General features: G+C 42.8%; 1 protein-coding gene across 3 annotated transcripts in view; it reads right to left on the bottom strand.

Moving 5' to 3' along the window:
• The window catches only part of fras1 (Fraser extracellular matrix complex subunit 1), a 617,312-nt gene that overhangs the window by 587,300 nt on the left and 7,776 nt on the right, over positions 1-22,236 (bottom strand). For all 3 annotated transcript variants that reach the window (XM_068039139.1, XM_068039130.1, XM_068039149.1), the window contains exon 2: positions 1,941-1,972. In XM_068039139.1, the coding sequence (XP_067895240.1) occupies positions 1,941-1,972 (32 nt within the window). The remainder of the gene's footprint in view (positions 1-1,940; positions 1,973-22,236) is intronic.

Here is a 22,236-nt window from a genome sequence, read left to right on the forward strand (position 1 = left end):
AGCTAAAGCACTACTTCCATTAACCCTCTCTGTTACTGAAGAGAACTCAAACAAGTTTTACCTCATCTGAACTGGCAGTCCCTTACTAACCCATACTTCTCCAAGTGAGAATTAATTTTCTCCTTGACAATGGTCTCTGGTAGTTTACCCACCCACGTTAGACTGAGTGGCCTGTAGTTACTTGGTTTATCCCTCTCCCCATGTTTCCCCACAGGAAAGGTGATCCGTGGCTAACTAAAGCAGTTTAGGATTGTATTAGATTAAAAGAAGATGCTTATAATGTTGCCAGGAAGAGTATGCCCGAAGATTGGGAGAGTTTTTTAAACCAGCAATGGACGACAAAAAAATTGATAAAAGAGGAAGGAAGTAGAATATGAGAGTAAACTAGCAAGAAATATAAAAGCAAATTCTAAGAGCTTCTAAAAAATATGTTGGCATGCTCAGCCCCCACCTGCCAAGAATGAGGCATATCAATTTTGTCAATTTTATATATTCTACCAGATTTTTGACTATTTTCTGTACCTGACATTTGTCATAACTCTCCTTTTCCACATAAGTTTGCTATCCAGACACTTATTTTGGTGGGAGGGGTAGAGACCAAAACAATTCAATCCAGAAAGATGAGTTGACCTGTACAGTAAATTGAAATGCTGCAAAAATCAAACTTCTGCATTGAAGGAACTACAATTGTTGAGATAGCTCTAACTGAAGCTCACTACATTATACAATGCTAATGGTATGTAATCTTGCAAATCAATGAAGTCTTGAACACTTGAGCATTCCCAGGTCTTCAACAGTGGTTTCATCTTGTTACAATCACAAGCAAAAAGGTAAAGAGCATTAACCTATCAGAAATGCTTAATGTTGTACACTTGAACATTCGTCTTTCTCTAATTCTGATTGATGTCACCAGCGTAAAAGAACATGATCGAACAAGTTGCTGCTTGACAAAGAAATTAAATTCAAGGCTTGTGGTTCAGTACATTGACCGAACAATTTCACTTGTTTAAGAACTGCATCGGTACAGCACATCTAATGGAGTTTGACAATATCAATCTTATAGACTGTTCAGAACCAGCAGTGTTTACTTCAAGCTAACTCCTTAGAGCATTATACAAAGCTTTGGATGCATAATTTAAGGTGAAAAGGTCTCTAATGAGTATGAAAACAGAGATGGGTGAGAAAAACCTTTTAAATCAAATTAAAGCCTGTTCTCCTGTCCAAATGTTTACACAATGCAGCCTAATTTCAATATAATAAAAGCAAAATACTGCAGATGCTGGCAATCTGAAATAAAAATAAGAAATGCTGGAAATGCTCAGCAGGTCCAGCAGCATCTGTGGAGAGAGAAGCAGAGCCAACGCCTCAGGCTGGCTCTGAGGCATTGGCTCTGCTTCTCCCTCCACAGGTGCTGACGGACCTGCTGAGTATTTCCAGCATTTCTTGTTTTTATTTCAGCCCAATTTCAAACCAATTTTACAGCAATAGTGATTCATTTCATTTCACACTTCACAGCAGTGACAGGATGAACACAATTTGTAATCTCATGGAAAGTGAAGCAGCAGTGTGCCATGCATTACAAAATACAAGAAGATATAATTGAAAGTGTAACAGATTAGTGGCACATGACCAATTTTTACTTTGCATGTAAGATGCAACAGTGTTCCTCTTTGCTAACTCATACTATAGTACTGGTCATTTAGTTGTTTTAATTGCATTAACTTTATGAATGAAAAATGGTCCTTTTCTCCCTTTGTCCTTGCAGATTTTTGTAATGGAAATCTAGCATGTCCCGATGGCAGCAATATTTTTAGCACTGGTATATCAACACCCATATAAAGTGAATATAGTATTTCTGCCAGCTGTCATAAATATGACTGTCACATACATATCCAATAAAACGCAACTCAATGAAAATAGAAGGTATAGTTTTGACCTACCGCAAAAAGTGACCCCTGGTATATGCATGCACCTGGAGAAAGAAACAGGAAGTCAGCTCACTGATAATGAATTGTTTTAATGATTGCAACTGATAAAAGAGCTCAATTCTAATTTTACTCCAGTAATACATATGCTATCAACTTTTGTCACATTTCATATTGTTGCCTCCATTATACTGAAATATCAAATGGTAAGAGACAACAGACTGAACAGTACCTATTTTCCGGACGGCTCATGGATGAACGCACTAAGCATTCAATCCCTGCTCTGTGCTGAGTTGCCTACTCTCAGCCAGAGTTGTCCTGAGAATACAACAACTGGCTCAGAAACCTCTTGATAGGGAGGGGAGAAAAAAAGTCAGGGTTCTTGTTCCTAATCACTATCCACTCACAGAAATGCAGAAATATGCATGTCAGGTGAAAACAAGATTGTCCAGTAATAATCCCCTCACAAAAACAATTGCATTTCTGTAAGTGCCTTTAACATAGTAAAATGTCCCAAGATGATGCACAGAAGCATAATCCTAAATTAACACTGAGCCGAAGAAGGAAGCATTAGGATTGTCCCAGATTTTGCTATCGTTGGTGAAGTGCTCACCCCTGACCTCAAAGAAATCTGCCCACAAAGATCTACCGATATGCGGTATGGATTTCACCTTTCCCAACATTAATTTCATTTTGGAATCAGCTGTAAGGGATCTGTAGATTCAAGCAACCGTGGTGTCATCAACCAGGCTGTACAGTCAATAGCATTGAAGAATTCTCAGAGACAGCAAACCAGGAAGTAAAAAGCACTGATTCTCCATCACTTTTTAATCATTTGACAGAGAGCGAGATAAAGACTGGCACATATACATGGAATTAAGGTTGAAGCTAAAATATCAACAAACTGAAAAAAACTTGAAAAATGTATGGATATTTTTATCATAATGAAGAAATTTGACATTCCATAAATATAAAATTAGTTTTTAGGGATTTTATAGCAAGATTAACAGCATAGAAAGTGGAAGGTCACATCAGTTCAGTCATTTCTAATTGATTTTTATCTGCAAGGACTTGAACAATGCACCCTATGGAAGAGCAGAGCAATCACTGACAGAAAATTCCGGATTCCCATGCTTAACTGCGCATGTGCCAGAAGTTGCTGTCAATTTCACATGGGTATGACAGCGACCATAGACAGCTTCACCATCAATATGACTTCAGAATTTGGGCCATTAGGACAGGTGACCAAAAGCTTGGTCGAAGAGATAGGTTTTAAGGCACCTGAAATAAATGACCAGATAATCTGTTCTTAATAATGTTTGTTGAGTGATTAATTCTGTCCAGGTCAGAGGAGAACTCCCTTGCCCTTTTTCAAATAGTGCCATGGGATCTTTTACACCCATCTGAGCAGGCAGACAAGGCCTCGATTTAGCATCTCATCTGAAAGACAGCAGCTCCAATAGCGCAACACTGTCTGAGTACTGTTCTGTGTAGTGAGACCCTAGATTTTGTGCTCAAGTCTCTGGAGTAGGGCTTCAACACACAAACTTCTGACTCAGAGGTGAGAGCACTACCACTAATCCAGTACAGAAAGGACCATTTGTTCTTGGTCATTGACGCCAAACTTACTCAACCCACTTCACCATCATATCTCCAGTCATCCAACATTTCATGACCCTAAAGGGTTATTTTTCATGTGGTAAAGTCTTCAGTTTAAAACAAAATCAATTTATAAATTAAAATTGTTGTCAACATACTGCATGAGTCCTACATGCCAGTATCATGAAAACATTGGTCTGTTGAAGACTATCTGTAACCACCAACATGGACTGTCCACTTGTCTAGTTTGTATATCATATTTGAGGTAAGTAAAGCTCATTGGAAATTCATCCATGTTTAAAATATGCAGAAGTTGACATCTTCTGGGTCTCTCTGCAACAAGTTCAAGAATCTGTAATATTTTCCTTTATCAGATGCCAACATTTATCCCACTGTTGTATGTGTGCTCATTTCTCTTCATGGTTTTACTACCCTTGTGGACTCCCAGATTTTCCTCCATAACATACCATGCAACTTACAGTCAAATGCTAATATGATTGACTGCTTTCCCATGACTGGTCAACAGCATCCAATGTTACACTTGTTTTTCTAATTCAGACTATTTATCCGCTAAAGCAAATTGAACCTCACTCATGGAAGGGCATGTGAGGGCGCTGTTCTTCACCAATCACATATTCTGGATTAATTCAATTTGATCTCACATGCTGCTGCTTTGTTTCCCTTTTCCTTGAGAGGCATTGATCATCTTCACTTTGAAGATAGCAGAATAGTTCCGACACTGGAGTATTTATAATACAAATAAAATTTGGAATAAAAGTGGTCATTCTGCGATCTGGTGCTCCAACAGGGAGTGGCACCCATAGGGAGGGCTTGCCAGAAATCAGCTCCTGCTATTTCCCTAAATATATTCCCAGCAAGCACCACTCCCCATTGGCAGTGACAGATCATGAACCATCTCGAAACACCTTGGCCCTGCAATTCTGCACTCAGTAAGATAGTGCCAGATTCTACTCACATGTCTTGTAGTGCAAAAAGAAGCTCAAACAGTTTCTCAGGTAGAGCAACAGTTTAATACATTGCAAGCAACTCAATGCCCTCATATGCAAATTTCAGCCTTTGCTGAATTAGCAGCTCCCCAAACTGGGGTACAGAAGGGAAAAATGGGCTGGGATTCCTGCTCCTGAACAGTGAACCTGTGTGGATATTGGATGAAAGCAGGATCAGGCTTACTTATGCCCCCCACATTCCACCAACAGTCCCTCACTAGGCACATGCACGAAAAACCGTCACTTGGGTAAGGTAGTGGAACAGTGCAGGCACCAAAAGAACCATATCCCAGCAAGATTCAGTGCTTTCAGGTGGAAGGGAGAAAACTGGGAACAAAAGATCAATGCATCTGTTCAGCAACATTGTGCCATACAGACGAAAAAGCTTCAGGCTGTATCGCTGATCTCCCATGAGTTTGATGATTCAGGTAAACCCATAAATGAGTAGCATACCAAAACTGGTATGGGGAGGCGGTGGCAGAGTGGTATTATCACTGGACCAGTAACCCAGAGACCCAGAGTATTTCTCTGGGGACATGGGTTCGAATCCTACCACAGCAGAAGGTGGAATTTGAATTTAATTAATAAAAAATATGGAAGTAAAAGCTAGTCTAATGATGGCCATAAAACCATTGCCGATAGTTGTAAAAATCCTTCAGGGAAGGAAATCTGCTGTCCTTACCTGGTCTGGCCTACATGTGACTCCAGACCCACAGCAATGTGGTTAACTCTTACATGCCCTCTGAAAGGGCCCAGCAAGCCACTCAGTTGTACCTAACCGCTACGAAGTCAATAAAAAGGAATGAAACCAGCCGAACCACCCAGCATCGACCTAAAGCACCGGAAACGACAACAGCAAACCCATCCCTGTCGACCCTGCAAAGTCCTCCTTACTAACATCTGGGGGCTTGTGCCAAAGTTGGGAAAGCTGTCCCACAGACTAGTCAAGCAACAGCCTGACATAGTCATACTCACGGAATCATACCTTACGATGTCCCAGACACTGCAATCACTATCCCTGGGTATGTCCTGTCCCAGTGGCAGGACAGACCCAGCAGAGGTGGCGGCACAGTGGTATACAGTAGGGAGGGAGTTGCCCTGGGAGTCCTCAACATTGACTCCGGACCCCATGAAGTCTCATGGCATCAGGTCAAACATGGGCAAGGTAACCGCCTACTGATTACCACCTACTGCCCTCCCTCAGCTGATGAGTCAGTACTCCTCCATGTTGAACACCACTTGGAGAAAGCACTGAGGGTGGCAAGGGCACAAAATGTACTCTGGGTCGGGGACTTCAATGTCCATCACCAAGAGTGGCTCGATAGCACCACTACTGACCGAGCTGGCCGAGTACCAAAGGACATAGCTGCCAGACTGAGTCTGCGGCAGGTGGTGGGGGAACCAACACGAGGGAAAAACATACTTGACCTTGTCGTCACCAATCTGCCTGCCGCAGATGCTTCTGTCCATGACAGTATTGGCAGGAGTGACAGTCCTTGTGGAGACGAAGTCCCGCCTTCACATTGAGGATACCTTCCATCGTGTTGTGTGGCACTATTTCCGGGCTAAATGGGATAGATTCCGAACAGATCTAGCAATGCAAAACTGGGCATCCATGAGGCACTGTGGGCCATCAGCAGCAGCAGAATTGTACTGAACCACAATCTGTAACCTCATGGCCCGGCATATCCCATTACTCTACCATTACCATCAAGCCAGGAGACCAACCCTGGTTCAATGAAGAGTGCAGGAGGGCATGCCAGGAGCAGCACCAGGCATACCTCAAAATGAGCTGTCAACCTGGTGAAGCTACAACCCAGGACTACTTGTATGCCAAACTGCATAAGCAGCATGCAATAGACAGAGCTAAGCAATCCCATAACCAACGGATCATATCTAAGCTCTGCAGTCCTGCCACATCCAGTCGTGAATGGTGGTGGACAATTAAACAACTAACTGGAGGAGGTGGCTCCTCAAATAACCCCATCCTCAATGATGCGGGAGCCCAGCACATCAGTGCGAAAGATAAGGCAGAAGCATTTGCAACAATCTTCAGCCAGAAGTGCAGAGTTGATGATCCATCTCGGCCTCCTCCTGAAGTCCCCAGCATTACAGATGCCAGACATCAGCCAATTCGATTCATTCCGCATGATATCAAGAAACGACTGAAGGCATTGGATACTGTAAAAACTATGGGCCCTGACAATATTCCAGCAATAGTACTGAAGACCTGTGCTCCAGAACTTGCCGCACCCCTAGCCAATCTGTACCAGTATAGCTATAACACTGGAATCTACCTGGCAATGTGGAAAATTGCCCAGGTATGTCCTGTACACAAAAAGCTGGACAAGTCCAACCCGGCCAATTACCGCCCCATCAGCCTACTCTCAATCATCAGTAAAGTAATGGGTGGCACAGTGGCGCAGTGGTTAGCACCGCAGCCTCACAGCTCCAGTGACCTGGGTTCAGTTCTGGGTAGTACCTGTGTGGAGTTTGCAAGTTCTCCCTGTGACTGCGTGGGTTTTCGCCGGGTGCTCCAGTTTCCTTCCACAGCCAAAGACTTGCAGGTTGATAGGTAAATTGGCCATTGTAAATTGCCCCAGTATAGGTAGGTGGTAGGAGAATTGTGGGGATGCGGTAGGGAATATGGGATTAATGTAGAATTAGTATAAGTGGGTGGTTGATGGTCAGCACAGACTCGGTGGGCTGAAGGGTCTGCTTCAGTGCTGTATGACTCTCTCTCTCTCTCTCTCTAAAGTGATGAAAGATGTCATCAACAGTGCCATCAAGCAGTACTTGCTTAGCAATAACATGCTCAGTGCTGTTCAGTTTGGGTTCCGCCAGGGCCACTCAGCTCCTGACCTCATTACAGCCTTGGTTCAAACATGGACAAAAGAGCTGAACTCAAGAGGTGAGGTGAGAGTGACTGTCCTTGACATCAAGGCAGCATTTGAACGAGTATGGCATCAAGGAGCCCTAGCAAAACTGAGTCAATGGGAATCAGGGGGAAAACACTCTGCTGGTTGGAGTCATACCTAGTGCGAAGCAAGATGGCTGTGGTTGTTGGAGGTCAATCATCTGAGCTCCAGGACATCACTGCAGGAGTTCCTCAGGGTACTGTCCTAGGCCCAACCATCTTCAGCTGCTTCATCAATGACCTTCCTTCAATCATAAGGTCAGAAGTGGGGATGTTCCCTGATGATTGCACAATGTTCAGCATCATTCGCGACTCCTCAGATACTGAAGCAGTCTGTGTCAAAATGCAGCAAGACCTGGACAATATCCAGGCTTGGGCTGATAAGTGGCAAGCAACATTTGCGCCACACAAGTGCCAGGCAATGACCATCTCAAACAAGAGAGAATCTAACCATCTCCCCTTGACATTCAATGGCATTACCATCGTTGAATCCCCTACTATCAACATCCCAGGGGCTACCATTTACCAGAAACTGAATTGGAGTAGCCATATAAATACCCGTGGCTACAAGAGCAGGTCAGAGGCTAGGAATCCTGCGGCGAGTAACTCACCTCCTGACTCCCCAAAGCTTGTCCACCATCTACACGGCACAAGTCAGGAGTGTGATGGAATACTCTCCACTTCCCTGGATGGGTGCAGCTCCAACAACACTCAAGAAGCTTGACACCATCCAGGACAAAGCAGCCCACTTGATTGGCACACCATCCACTAACATTCACTCCCTCCACCACCGACGCACAGTGGCAGCAGTGTGTACCATCTACAAGATGCACTGCAGCAACGCACCAAGGCTCCTTAGAAAGTACATTCCAAACCCGCGACCTCTATCACCTCGAAGGACAAGAGCAGCAGATGCATGGGAACATCACCACCTGCAAGTTCCCGTCCAAGTCACACACCATCCTGACTTGGAACTATATCGCCGTTCCTTCACTGTCGCTGGGTCAAAATCCTGGAACTCCCTTCCTAACAGCACTGTGGGTGTCCCTACTTCACAAGGACTGCAGCGGTTCAAGAAGGCAGCTCACCACCACCTTCTCAAGGGCAATTAGGGATGGGCAATGAATGCTGGCCTAGCCAGCGACGCCCACATCCTATGAATGAATAAAAAAAAACTCAGTCTAAGCTTATACATGAAGACCAACCATTTGGATAAGGCCTTCTCCCAAGAAACACTACTTTTAGAGAGCAGGACAGAAAGCTGTGTACATAGAACTGCATAGAACATACAACACAGAAACTGGCCATTTGGCCCAACTGGTCTATGTTGATATTTGTACTGCACACAAGTCTCCTCCCATTCCATCTACCTCATCTCAATCTTTCAGCAAACTTTTCTATTTACTTTCTTCTCATGTACTCATCTACTTTCCTTTTGTAAGTATCTAAGCTACTTGCCTCAACTACTTCCTATGGTAGCGAGTTCCACATTCTAACCATTCTCTGAATAAAGAAATTTCTCATTTCCCTGTTGGATTTATGGGTAACTATCTTGTATTTATGAATACAAAAGTAAGTTCTTCAGTTCTGAAGAAGGGTCACTGACCCGAAACGTTAACTCTGCTTCTCTCTCCACAGATGCTGCCAGACCTGCTGAGTATTTCCAGCATTTCTTGTTTTTATTTGTATTTACGACCCTGAGTTTTGGATTCTCCCACTAGTGGAAATTTTTTCACCACATCTATCCTGTCCAACCCATTCATAATTTTAAAGACCTCAATTAGGACTCCTCTAAGTCTTGTCTTTTCTGAGGAAAATACCCAAACTGTTCAATATTTCCCAACAGCTGTAATCCCTCAGTTCTGGTACCATCCTTGTAAATCTTTATTGCCCTTACTCCAGTGCCTGTATGTCCTTCTTATACTATGTCCATCAGAAATGTGCACAGTACTCCAAAATGTGACCAGAACAGTGTCCTTTCCAATTTTAATATAACTTCATTACTTTTGAATTCTAACCACTAGAAATAAATCCCAGTATTTTGTTAGCATTTTTAATTGCTTTGCTGACTTGCAATGGTGATTTTATTGATTTGTTCACCGGTTTCCTAGAGCTTTTGCTCTTCTACCCCATTCAATTCTTTTCCCTAGGGTGTTGATGATGTTTCTATGTTTCCTACCAAAGTGAATCAAGTCACATTTATCTATGTTAAATTTCAATGGCCACTTAATTCGCCAGTGTACAAGTTTTCTAAAATAAGAGCAAAATACTGCGGATGCTGGAAATCTGAAATTAAAACCAAGTGCTGGAAATACTCAGCAGGTCTGGTAGGTGAGGAAAACAGTTAATATTTCAGGTATGTGATCTTTCATCAGAACTGGCAAAAGTTAGAAAGTTAGCTTTGAGCAAGTGAAAGGGGGGCAGGAGGGTGGAAGAAGAACAAAAGGGAAGGTGTGTGATAGGGCGGAGGGCAAGAGAGATTAATGACAGAGATGTCAGACAACAAAAGGCAAAGGGAGTGCTAATCGTTGTAGCGAAAGACAAAGCATGAGTCCAGAGAGTGTTAATGACAGAATAATGAACAACTCTGTCCGAAAGCAAAAACATGAAAAACAAGTTTAAGACAGGTACATCGTTTAAAATAAAATAATTTAAATAAAAATTAAAATGGCAGTCATGCTTTGAAATTGTTGAACTCAATGTTGAGTCCAGAAGGCTGTAGAGCACCTAATCGAAAGATGAAATGCTGTTCCTCAAGCTTACATAGTCCACTCGTCCATCACCCCCGACTCCTCATCCCCTTCTCACGGCACCATCCCATGCAGTCGCATGAAGTGAAACACCTGCCCTTTTATCTCCTCTCTCCTCACCAACCAAGGCCCCAAAACACTCTTTCCAGGTGAAGCAGCAATTTACTTGTACTTCTTTCAGTTTAGTATACTGTATTTGCTGCTCAGAATGCAGTATCCTCTACACTGGGGAGACCAAACGCAAATTGGGTGACCGCTTTGCGGAACACTTCAGCTCAGTCCACAAGCATGCCCCCAAGCTTCTGGTCGCCTGTCATTTTATTTCACCACCCTGCTCTTACGTCCACATTTCTGTCCTTGGCATGCTAGTGTTATAATGAAGCTCTAGGTAAGCTTGAGGAACGGCACCTCATCTTCTGATTAGGCACTCTACAGCCTTCTGGACTCAACATTGAGCTCAACAATTTCAGAGCATGACTGTCATTTTAATTTTTTAAATTTATTTTTTAACCATGTTTTAAGCCTTTCTTAAACTTGTTTTTCCATGTTTTTGCTTTCGAACAGAGTTGTTCAGTATTCTGCCATGAACACTCTTTCTGAACTTATGCTTTGTCTTTCACTACAACTATTAGCATTCACTTTTTCTTTTGTTCTCTGACATCTCTGTCATTAATCTCTCCTGCCCTCTGCCCTATCACACACCTTCCCTTTTCTTCTTCTCCCTCCCAACCCCCTGTCACTTGTTTAAAGCCTATTATATTTCTAACTTTTGCCAGTTCTGATCAAAGGTCACAGACCTGAAACGTTAACTCTGTTTCTCTCTCCACAGATGCTGCCAGACCTGCTGAGTATTTCCAGCACTTTCCATTTTTATTGCACGTTTTCTAATGTCTTCTTGTAACATATTGCGTTCTTCATCAGTATTAGCATTACCCCGAGTTTGGCACCAGCAGCAAATATTGATCGTCAGTACTTGTTCCTAAGTCCAAATATTGTAAATTATGCATAGCAGTGGCCCCAATACACATCCTTGTGGAACACCACTTTCTACCTTCCTCCAATCTGAATAACTACCCTTTACCCCTACTCTTTGCTTTTTATTTTTTAGTCAATTTGCTACCCATTCAGCTATTTGACCCTAACTCCATTTGCTCTCCCTTTGTCATGATCCTACCATGTGGTACCTTATCAAAAGCCTTTCAAAAATCAAAGTATAAGGCATTTACTACATTACACTTGTCTATTCTTTCCATTTCCTCTTCAATGAATTCTGTAAGGTTAATTAAGCACGACAGCATTTTGGAATCCATGCTGACTATTTTTTTAAATTCTATTTTCTGCCTTTAAATGCTTTTTATCTCTTATTTTAGTATAGATTCCATTATCTTTCCTACTGCTGATGTTAAGCTGACTGGTCTATAGTTCTGGGATGACTACTGTGTTCCCAGGTTTTGTTCTATATAGTGAAATGGCAGAATGTATATATAGTGTAAAAGAGGGATATAATATACCTCGAACTGACTCTAGCAAATATCTTGGAAGTTGGTGCAGATCGTAAGGAGAAACATCTTTGAAGTCCATTTTTTCCATTTGTGCATACTCATCTGTAATAACTACACAGGTTTCAACCAACATCCAATGTAGTGTGGTGTATTTTATTTGCAAAAAAATACTTTGTCTAAGCAATTTGATTCAGGAAAAAATTTTTTACAGAATGCAGACAGACGTAATTGCTGTCTGAACTCCAAACTTACTTTGGGAACATGATGCCTATGTGTTTATAGAATTCCAGGCTTTCCGCATATTGGATGCAACAAAATGGGTGGTGCACTGGTATGAAAAAATACTGTGTACTGTCATTAAAGATTAACCACAAAATTCCTTTAAGAAATGTTACTCAGATTTTATATTAATTTGTTCAGAGGTTAAATATTCAGAACCCTACATTTAAAAAGCAATGTGGACATAGACAAAACACCAACTTATGGATTTTTAGGTAATGGTCTCCATTTTATACTGATGTTTACTTTTTCACAAAGAAATAGAAAATAGAGGAAATAAACTCCTAAAAAAGGAACCCACTGGTGCATATAAGATAAGAATTCAAATATCTTGGTTAAAACAGTATGTATTATTTTTCAGTAAATTTAATATTTGTTATTGAATAGTGGATCTGCAGGCTAATATTTTTAAAATTTGGCTTAAGGATAGAAAACAGCGAGTTGTGGTAAATGGTTGTTTTTCAGACAGGAGGATTGTAGACAGTGGTGTTTCCCAAAGATCAGTGCTGGGACCACTGCTTTTTTTTGCTATATATAAATGACTTGGATCTTGGAATTCAGAGTAGAATTTCGAAATTTGCCGATGGCACCAAAGCGTGGAGGTGCGGCAAACAGCAAAGATGATATGAACCTCCTGCAACAGGACATAGCTAGGCTAGCAGAATAGGCAGACAGGTGACAGATGGAATTTAATACTGATAAGTGTGAGGTGATGCATTTTGTCAGAATGAATAGGGAGAGACAATATATACCTAATGGTACAGTTCTAAAGACTGTGTAGGAACAGAGGGACCTGGGGGGTACATATGCATCGATCTTTGAAGGTGGCAGGACATATTGAGAAAGTGGTTAGTAAAGCATATGAAATCTTGGGCTTCATAAATAGAGGCATAGAGTACAAAAGCACGGAAGTTAAGATGAACCTTTATAAAGCTCTGGTTAGGTCCCAACTATTGCATCCAGTTCTGGTTACCACGCTTTAGGAAGGATGTGAGGGTCCTTGAGGGGGTGCAGAGGAATTTACCAGAATGGCTGCAAGGATGGGGATTTTAGTTACAAGGTTAGGTTGGAGAAGTTGGCGTTGTTCTCCTTAGAGCAAAGGAGATTGAGGGGAGATTTAATAGAGGTGTACAAGATTATGACAGATTAGATAAATTAGACAAAGAAAAACTGTTCCCATTAACTAAGGGTTCAAGGACTAGGGGACACAGACGGAAGGTCTTGGACAAGAAATCCAGGGGGACCGTGAGGACGCACTTTTTTACGCAGCGGGTGGTAATGACCTGGAACTTGCTGCCCACAAAGGTGGTGGAACCGGAGACAATCAATGATTTCAAAAGGAAATTGGATGGCCATTTGAAGGAAATAAATTTGCAGGACTACAGGGATCGAGCGGGGAGTGGGACTGACTGAATTCCTCCATGGAGAGCCAGCATGGACTCGATGGACAGAATGGCCTCCTCCTCCTTCTGTGCCGTAAATGACTCTATGACCCCCTTTCCCATTACTTAGCCCATAAGTCAAAATTGCAGAGCAAGACTTGTTAACTTTAACTTAAAATATGATAAAACATCTGGTTGGCAGAGTAAACTTAAGTTACAAAATGAACAGCAAAATTTGATGGTGCAAACAGAAAGTGGTTAGAAGAGTGGCAAAGAAAGGTACTTACTAAAGAAAAGTTCATTAGTGGAAAATATGAATGAGAATGGTAAAATGTGAATGGCAAATTTTGTGAATGAAGGAGTAGGAGGCTCTGCGTATAAGTAGTTCCAGTATTATATTTAATGCTCAGTTATTCTCATTACAAGACATTTACATTTTTAGAAAAATAGTCCAACTCCAGCAGCCTTGCTAAGTCAGAAAATATGGTCTCTCTCTTATACAAAATCAAAATATTGCAGATGCTGGAAATCTAAAATAAAAACATAAAATGCTCAAATCTCCTAGTTCTGCCTTTGCCTTACCTCCTTAATTCTTCTTTCTTTTCAGGTGGGAAGCGTTAGGTGGCATGGTGTGGCAGGAAAGGAGGTATCAACAGCTGCAGGCTGCATTTGGGGTGCGGGTTGTGCTGATGGTACAGTCCTCAGCAGCTCCCTTTCCATCATTTTCCCCCATCCCTCAATCTCATTGTATTCGCGACCCATTCACCTTCCCACTATCCTCTCCTCTTCATACCAATCCCTCACTCCCAACACTATCCTACTTCTTCCTCTCTGAACAATCCACACAGGCCCTGTATCGCCCCCTCCCCCGTGCTCCACTGTTACTCACTTTATCCTTAATCCTCCACTCCCAATGTTTCCCTCAAAAGCAAGTAGATGCTGAAAGGCTGCCTCCCATTCAACCTTCCTACATTTCTCTCAAAGAGACCTTGATTTCTTTCACAATTCAACTTGTTATTTTTTTAAATGAAGTTAAATTTAATTCTGTTAATTAAAGAAACTGCCTGCCTTTATTGTGTCTACTTGTGCCTATTTCCTCTGTTTCATAGCTGTTAGAAATTATAATCCTTATAATCCTGACTCAGACAGCGGGAAACAGCAAGAGCGGAGCCAGATCACAAAGAGACTGGGAGAAAGAGCGAGAGTTCACTCAGACAGCGGGAAACAGCGAGAGCGGAGCCGAGCACAAAGAGACTGGGAGAAAGAGCGAGAGAGTTCATTCAGCGAGCGGGAAACAGCGAGAGCGGAGCCAGAGCATAAAGAGACCGGGAGAGAGAGAGAGAGAATTCACTCAGACAGTGGGAAACAGCGTGAGCGGAGCCGGAGCACAAAGAGACCAGGAGAGAGAAAATTCACCCAGTGAGCGGGAAACAGCGAGAGCGGAGCCAGAGCATAAAGAGACCGGGAGAGAGAGCGAGAGTTCACTCACACAGCGCCGGAGGTTTGAAAAATAGTCATTGACATCACAGGAAAGCTGCAAGGTGATTGGTTGGTGAGTAATTGCCGTTAGGGAATAACTCTAAATAGCTGGGTTCGTAACTAAATAAAGAGAAAGGTCTACAGTTTTTTTTTAATATAGTAGGCAGTGTTTTTTTTTTAGGGAATCAAGGTTCCTGGTGGAAATAATCTAATTTTTGGGTAATTTAAAGGAGTAAAAAGAGTGAAAAAAAGGAGAGTGACATCACAGGAAAACCGTAAGTTCATTGGTTGGCAAGTAACTGAATTACCTATTCGAAGTTGATTTCAGATTAAAGGTGAATAGGAGAAATATTTTACAGATTAAAAACTAAAGACCAGTCAGAAATTTAAAAAACAAATTAAAATCTAATTAAATAAAATAGAGATGCAGGGCCAGGCGATGTGTTGTACCTGCATGAAGTGGGAGCTGGTGGACCCCATTGTGGTTCCTGGTGAACACATCTGTAGCAAGCGTTGGCTGCTCAAGGAACTCCGGCTCAGAGTTGATGAGCTGAAGTCTGAGCTTTGGACATGGCGACACATCAGGGAGAGGGAGAGGGAGAGTTACCTGGACGCTGTGTTTCAGGAGGCAGTCACACCCCTTAGATTAACTACCTTGAATTCGGCCAGTGGTCAGGGTCAGGAGGGTGTGACTATGAGTGAGGCAGGTAGAGGGATACAGGAGGTAGTGCTGCAGGAGCCTCAGCCATTGTCCTTGTCCAACAGGTTCGAGATTCTTGCTTCCTGTGTGGATGAGAGCAGGGACTGTAGGGAGGATGAGCAAACTGACCACAGCACCGCGGTACAGGGAGCCATTCAAGTGAGGGGAGAAAAGAGAAATGTAGTCGTAATCGGGGATAGTATAGTTAGGGGCATAGAGACTGTTCTCTGTCGCTAGGATTGAAAGTCCCAAAGGCTCTGTTGCCTACCTGGTGCCAGAGTTCGGGGTATCTCATCTGGGCTGCAGAGGAACTTGGAGTGGAAGGGAAAAGATCCAGTTGTCATGGTCCACGTAGGTACCAACGATATAGTTAGAACGAGGTTAGAGGTTCTGCTGAGGGAATATGAGCAGCTAGGAGCTAAATTAAAAAACAGAACCAAAAGGTAATAATCTCCGGATTACTACCCGAGCCACGAGCAAACTGGCAAAGGGTCAATAAGATTAAAGAGGTAAATGCATGGCTCAAAGATTGGTGTGGGAGAAATGGGTTCAAATTCATGGGACAATGGCACCAGTACTGGGGAAGGAGGGAGCTGTTCCGATGGGACGGGCTCCACCTGAATCATGCTGGGACCCAGAGTCCTGGCGAATCGCATAACTAGGGCTGTAGATAGGACTTTAAACTAAATAGCGGGGGGGGGGGGGTTCAGTTGCATGGAAAAACAGGAATTAAAGGAGAAGGTAGGAGTGCAGATTAGTGGTAAGGCTGATTGTTACCAAACTGCAAGAAGTATACTGGTTAAACCAGAAGAGAGAAATAATAAAGAGGCGAATAAAGCATAAGAGTTCTATATACAAATGCACGGAGCGTAAGGAATAAACTAGAAGAGCTGCAGGCGCAAATTCAAATGGAAGATTATGATGTGGTGGCCATTGTGGAGACGTGGCTGCAGGATGGTCAGGACTGGGAACTAAATATACCTGGTTATAAAGTTTACAGGAGGGATGGGGAAAACGGCAGAGGGGGTGGAGTAGCCTTACTGATTAGAAATAATATCACCTCATTGGTGAGGGAAGATATAATGAGGGGAAAGCATCCAGTGGAGACCTTATGGGTGGAATTGAGGAACAGAAAAGGATCTAAAACTGTAATAGGTGTTGTGTTTAGACCCCCTGGTAGCAGTCCTGAGGTGTTAGATGGTGTAAATGCACAAATTAGACAAGTGTGTAACAAAGGCAGTGTAGGATTAATGGGGGATTTTAACTTACAGATAGATTGGGAGAGGCAGACTAGCACCTGTCAGAAAGGTAGTGAATTTCTGGAATGTGTCCGGGATAGTTTCCTACAGCAATATGTCCTATATGTAACAAGGGGACAGGCAATATTAGATTTAGTTATGAGTAATGAGCCAAATTTAATTAGTAGCCTATCTGTGCATGAACATTTATCAAATAGTGATCACAACATGATCGAATTAAAGGTAGCGTTTGAAAGTGAAAAGCATGAATCAGCTACTAGAATTTTACACTTGGGTAAGGCTGACTTTACCGGGATGAGGCAGAGACTGTTCACGGTAAACTGGGTAGATCTGTTAATGGGTCAAACGACTGACGAACAATGGCGAATATTTAAAGAAATATTTAACGAAATATACAGCGAGTATATACCCGAGAGGAAAAAGCTCCACTTCACAGAAAAACAGCCATGGACAACTAAAGAGATTAGGGATAGCATAAAACAAAAAGTGCTTACAAAAATGCAAAACGCAGCACAGATCCGGCCGAATGGGATCGATACAAAGACCAGCAAAGGGTCACAAAGCAGCTTATAAGAGCTACTAAATGAGATTATGAAAGGAAACTTGCAAGGTACATCAAAATCAATAAGAAATGTTATAGTTACATAAAGGGAAAATGGGTGGTCAAGAGCAATGTAGGCCCACTAAAAGCTGAAAATGGAGATATTGTCATTGATAATGGGGAAATGGCAGACATGTTGAACAATTACTTTGCCTCAGTATCTACAGTTGAAAAGGAGGATAACTTGCCGGAAGTCCCCAAAAAATTAATAGCCGATAGGGGACAGGGACTTAATACAATTAACGTAAGTAAAACATCAGTAACAAGGAAATTAATGGAACTGAAGAGTGAGAAATCCGTGACGGTTTCCATCCGAGAGTGTTAAAGAAAGTAGGGGAGCACATTGTAGATGCCCTAAATATAGTCTTTCAGAGCTCCCTAGATTCAGGAGTGGTCCCTCTGGATTGGAAAGTTGCACATGTCATTCCACTTTTTAAGAAGGGTGAAAGGGGAAACCAAGGAAATTACAAACCAGTTAGCCTGACATCTGTGGTGGGGAAGTTGCTGGTGTCTATAATCAAAGATAGGGTGACCGAACACATAGAAAATTTTCAGTTTAGATGATAGCATAAAATTGCAAAGAGATATTGACAGACTAGGTGAGTGGGCAAAACTGTGGCAGATGGATTTCAATGCGGGCAAGTGTGAGATTATCCATTTTGGACCAACAAAGGATAGAGCAGAGTACTTTCTAAATGGGAACAGGTTAGTACAGTGGATGTCCAAAGAGACTTGGGGGTTCAAGTGCATAGATCTTTAAAATGTCACGAGCAAGTGCAGAAAATAATCAAAAAGGCTAATGGAATGCTAGCCTTTATATCTAGAGGATTGGAATTATTTATTTATTTATTTAGAGACACAGCACTGAAACAGGCCCTTCGGCCCACCGAGTCTGTGCCAACCATCAACCACCCATTTATACTAATCCTACATTAATCCCATTCCCCTCTCACATCCCCACCTTCCCCCTATCACCTACCTATACTAGGGGCAATTTATAATGGCCAATTTACCTATCAACCTGCAAGTCTTTGGCTGTGGGTAGAAAACGGAGCACCCAGCGAAAACCCACGCAGTCACAGGGAGAACTTGCAAACTCCGCACAGGCAGTACCCAGAATTGAACCTGGTTAGACCCCACTTGGAGTACTGTGAGCAGTTCTGGGCACCACACCTTAGGAAGGATATATTGGCCTTGGAGGGAGTGCAATGTAGATTTACAAGAATGATACCTGGACTACAGGGGTTAAGTTACAAGGAGAGATTACACAAATTAGGCCTGTTTTCCCTAGAATTTAGAAGGTTAAGAGGTGATCTGATCGAGGTCTTCAAGATATTAACAGGAAAAGAAAGGCTAGATAAAGATAAACTATTTCCACTGGTTGGAGATTCTAAAACTAGGGGGCATTGTCTAAAAACTAGGACCAGACCATTCAGGACAGATGTTAGGAAGCAATTCTTCACGCAAAGGGTGGTAGAGGTTTGAAACTCTCTCCTAAAAGCAGCAGTTGAAGCTAGAAAAGTTGTTAATTTTAAATCTGAGATAGATTTTTGTTAAGCAAAGATATTAAGGGATATGGGCCAAAGGTAGGTATATGGAGTTAGGCCGTGGATCGGCCATGATCTCATGAATGGCGGGACATGCTCGAGGGGTTGAATGGTTTACTCCTGTTCCTATCTTCCTCTGTTCCTATCTCACAGTAGTGAGCCGTTACCATTAACCTTTTCTAATAGGCAACTGGAGATAATCAGCCTGAAAATTCAACAGATTTTTTTTTGAAAAATCTAAGCAGCATTACATAAAGGAAGACAGTTTTTCTCCCGCTGGGCTTCCCTCTCTCTCTGTCTCACTTTCTGAAGTTTCGAGAACATAAAACAAAGGTAAAACAGATGTGTTATCAGAACATCTCACTTATGTGTGCACACACATATACACACAGGGGTGCTCTATTTAAAAAAAAAATCATTAAAAAAGGCTAAAAAAAATCTCAAAGGGATTTTAATTCAAAAATGAAATAATGCTTCAGATGTACAGAGCCTTGGACAGACCCTATCTGGAGTACTGTCTTCAGGTAAGATATATTGACCTTGGAAGGGTTACAGTGCTGATTCATCAGTAGGATATCAGAGCTTAAAAGGGCTTAATTATGAGGATAAGTTGCATAAGCTTGGTTGGTATTCCCTAAGTTTAGACTGTTACGGGGTGATCTAGTGGAGGTATTTAAAATGATTAAGGGATTCAATAGGGTAGATACAAAGCAACTATTTACTCTGGTGGCAGAATCCAGAACAAGAAATCATAATCTTAAAATTTGAGCCAGGCAATTTTGAATTAATGTAGGAAACACTTTCACACAAAGGGTAGTGGAAATCTGGAACTCCTTCCCCCAAAAAGGCTATGAATGCTGGGCTGATTCAAATTTTCAAGACTGAAAGATTTTTGTTAGGTCAGGGTATCAAGGGATATGGAGAAATCGGGGGTAAATGAAGTTAAGATACAGATCAGCCATGATCTAACTGAATGGTGGAATAGACTCAAGGAGCTGAATAGCTTACTCCTGTTCCTATGTACTATCTTTATCTATTCTAAATGTTACCTCAGTAAAGTATTTCAAATTTGTCCTCTAGCTTTTCTTCAAACAATTTTGAAAACTTTTTTAAAATCAGGAACACCTAGAAGCTAAAGGAAAAAACATTCCTTGATATAGCGAATTAAATACATCCTGGGAAATTAAGTAGACTGCACATTCTCAGATTGCACAATCTAAATTCAGCTAAATTCAGTTATGATCAGACTCATTTAATTCAAATAGTACAACTCATCATTCTATAATACAAAATAAAATGTCACCATTTCCCACATTAGTGGAAGGGATAGGCACCAACACATTGCACCACGGACATTTGACAAAATTATTGACTCAGCCAAGGAGCAACCAGTCTGTATAAAAAATGTATAGCCAATCTAATGTCATCAAAACAAAGACCTATTTAAAACACATTTCTCCCTATTTAATGAGTTACCTGGCATTGTTTTTGTTTGCACAAGTAGTCAATGATTGCCCGCACACTTGATGTAGCAATGCAGAGAATTCTGATAGATGTCTATCTGTCAGGAGTGATCTTGATTTCTTTCTCTCCCCCTCACTCATTCTCTCTCTCCCCGTGTCCATCCCTCTCCCCTCCCTGTGTCCACATCTCTCCTCCATCTCTCTCTCCCCGCTCTGTCTATCTCTCTCCCCTCTGTCCCACTCTTATCTCCGTGTCCCTCTTTCTCCCCTCTCTCCACTCCTTGTCCGTCTCTCTCCCCCAAGTCCATCTCTCTCCCTTCTGTGTCCATCTGTCTATCCTCTCTCTCACCCACCACCCCCCCTGCCCCCCCACACCACCCCACTGTATCCCTCTCTCACCTCCCTCTGTGTCTATCTGTCTCTCTTTCTCCCTGCTCCCGGGGCCAGTGCTTCTTTAAAGGGCTGCCCGACTTTCAATGTGCTCCCTTAGTACCTCACCTCTGTCTCGCCCCTTTACCTCTCTCTCCCTCTCCCCCACAGCAGCCATTCCTGCTCACTTCCAGGACTGTAGGAGAACAGCCGGGATAGCCAATCCCAGCGCATCTGCACTGCGAACTGCCAAACAGCACGCACCCTGCCCGGGCAGCCCGCTGTCAGTCACAGACTGAGCATTCACAGACAGGCAGCCGCCATCTATCAGACACAGGTCCTCTCTACCCCCTCCGACTGACATATACTTTAATAGGAGAGCTGTCAGTCAAAGCTGAGCCAAGGGCAGTCCGCTGTCAGTCACAGAGGATTGGTGGGCCAGATGGAAACCTTTGACGGTCGGATTCTGGCCATCAGGTTATTTGAAAACACAAGTTTAAAGGCTTGGAGCAAGACATTTAAAATCAACATGGACTTCAAAAATTTTTTATCACCAACACTGGTGTCCATGTACGGACACGTTGCAAACCCCTGGTTAGTGGGTCATTTTACTTGACTTACAAAAAGATGACTACTAACTGCTCCTCTAGCTCTGCTGATCTTAGTCTCAGCATAAACGCTCGCAACATTCTTTTTAAAAAGCTAGTGGCCTGTGCAGCATCCTGTTTCAAAGACCCTCTGTCTGTCAACCTGTATTCCAGTCTCTTTTTTAACTCCTTTGAGGGGGGATTTTATGTAGGCAACAGGGGTCTCGGCCACCGCATGAAGAGCTGGCGCGAGCCCTGCTTTGCCTCTTTTGGGAAAGGCTTGGCGCATCATGTGCCAATTAGGCACTTGAGTGGACAGTGGCGGGCCTTCCCTAGGATTAAGGACCCTGGAGAAAGAAGACCCATCTGCTGAGAGCTGCCGGCTAATCAGAGGTGGTCAAAAGTGTTTTTCTGCACAAACTCCATGAAGGATAGGTGGTATGGCATGGTCCAACTGGATGGAGCGTTCCGCGGCGATGTGACCAAACCCACCCTTCACAACACTGGGGACAGATAGAACCTCAGCACGTAGTGACACTTGGTGTTTGCGCACTGGGGTTCTACGCACACCTTGATGCTTCCGCAAAGGTGGCCATCAGGATGAGGGTGACATTGGGTAAGTTTTTTCCCCTTCATCCAGAGGTTTGAACATCGTGTCCCTCGGGACACGGTCCATTTTGGATCTCCAGATAAAGCAGAAAATGGCTCGAGTGACCACCACGGCGCAGGAGTGGGGTATGGGCCAGACCTGCACCAAATACAGCCACAACGTGAGCACCTCACACCTGATGACCAGGTTCTTACCCACAATGGAGAGAACGCTGCTCCCACATGCTCAGTTTATGGTGTACCATGGCTACTTGCTCCTTC

The sequence above is a fragment of the Heterodontus francisci genome, chromosome 1, assembly GCF_036365525.1.
Source record: "Heterodontus francisci isolate sHetFra1 chromosome 1, sHetFra1.hap1, whole genome shotgun sequence".
Classification (NCBI taxonomy): domain Eukaryota; kingdom Metazoa; phylum Chordata; class Chondrichthyes; order Heterodontiformes; family Heterodontidae; genus Heterodontus; species Heterodontus francisci.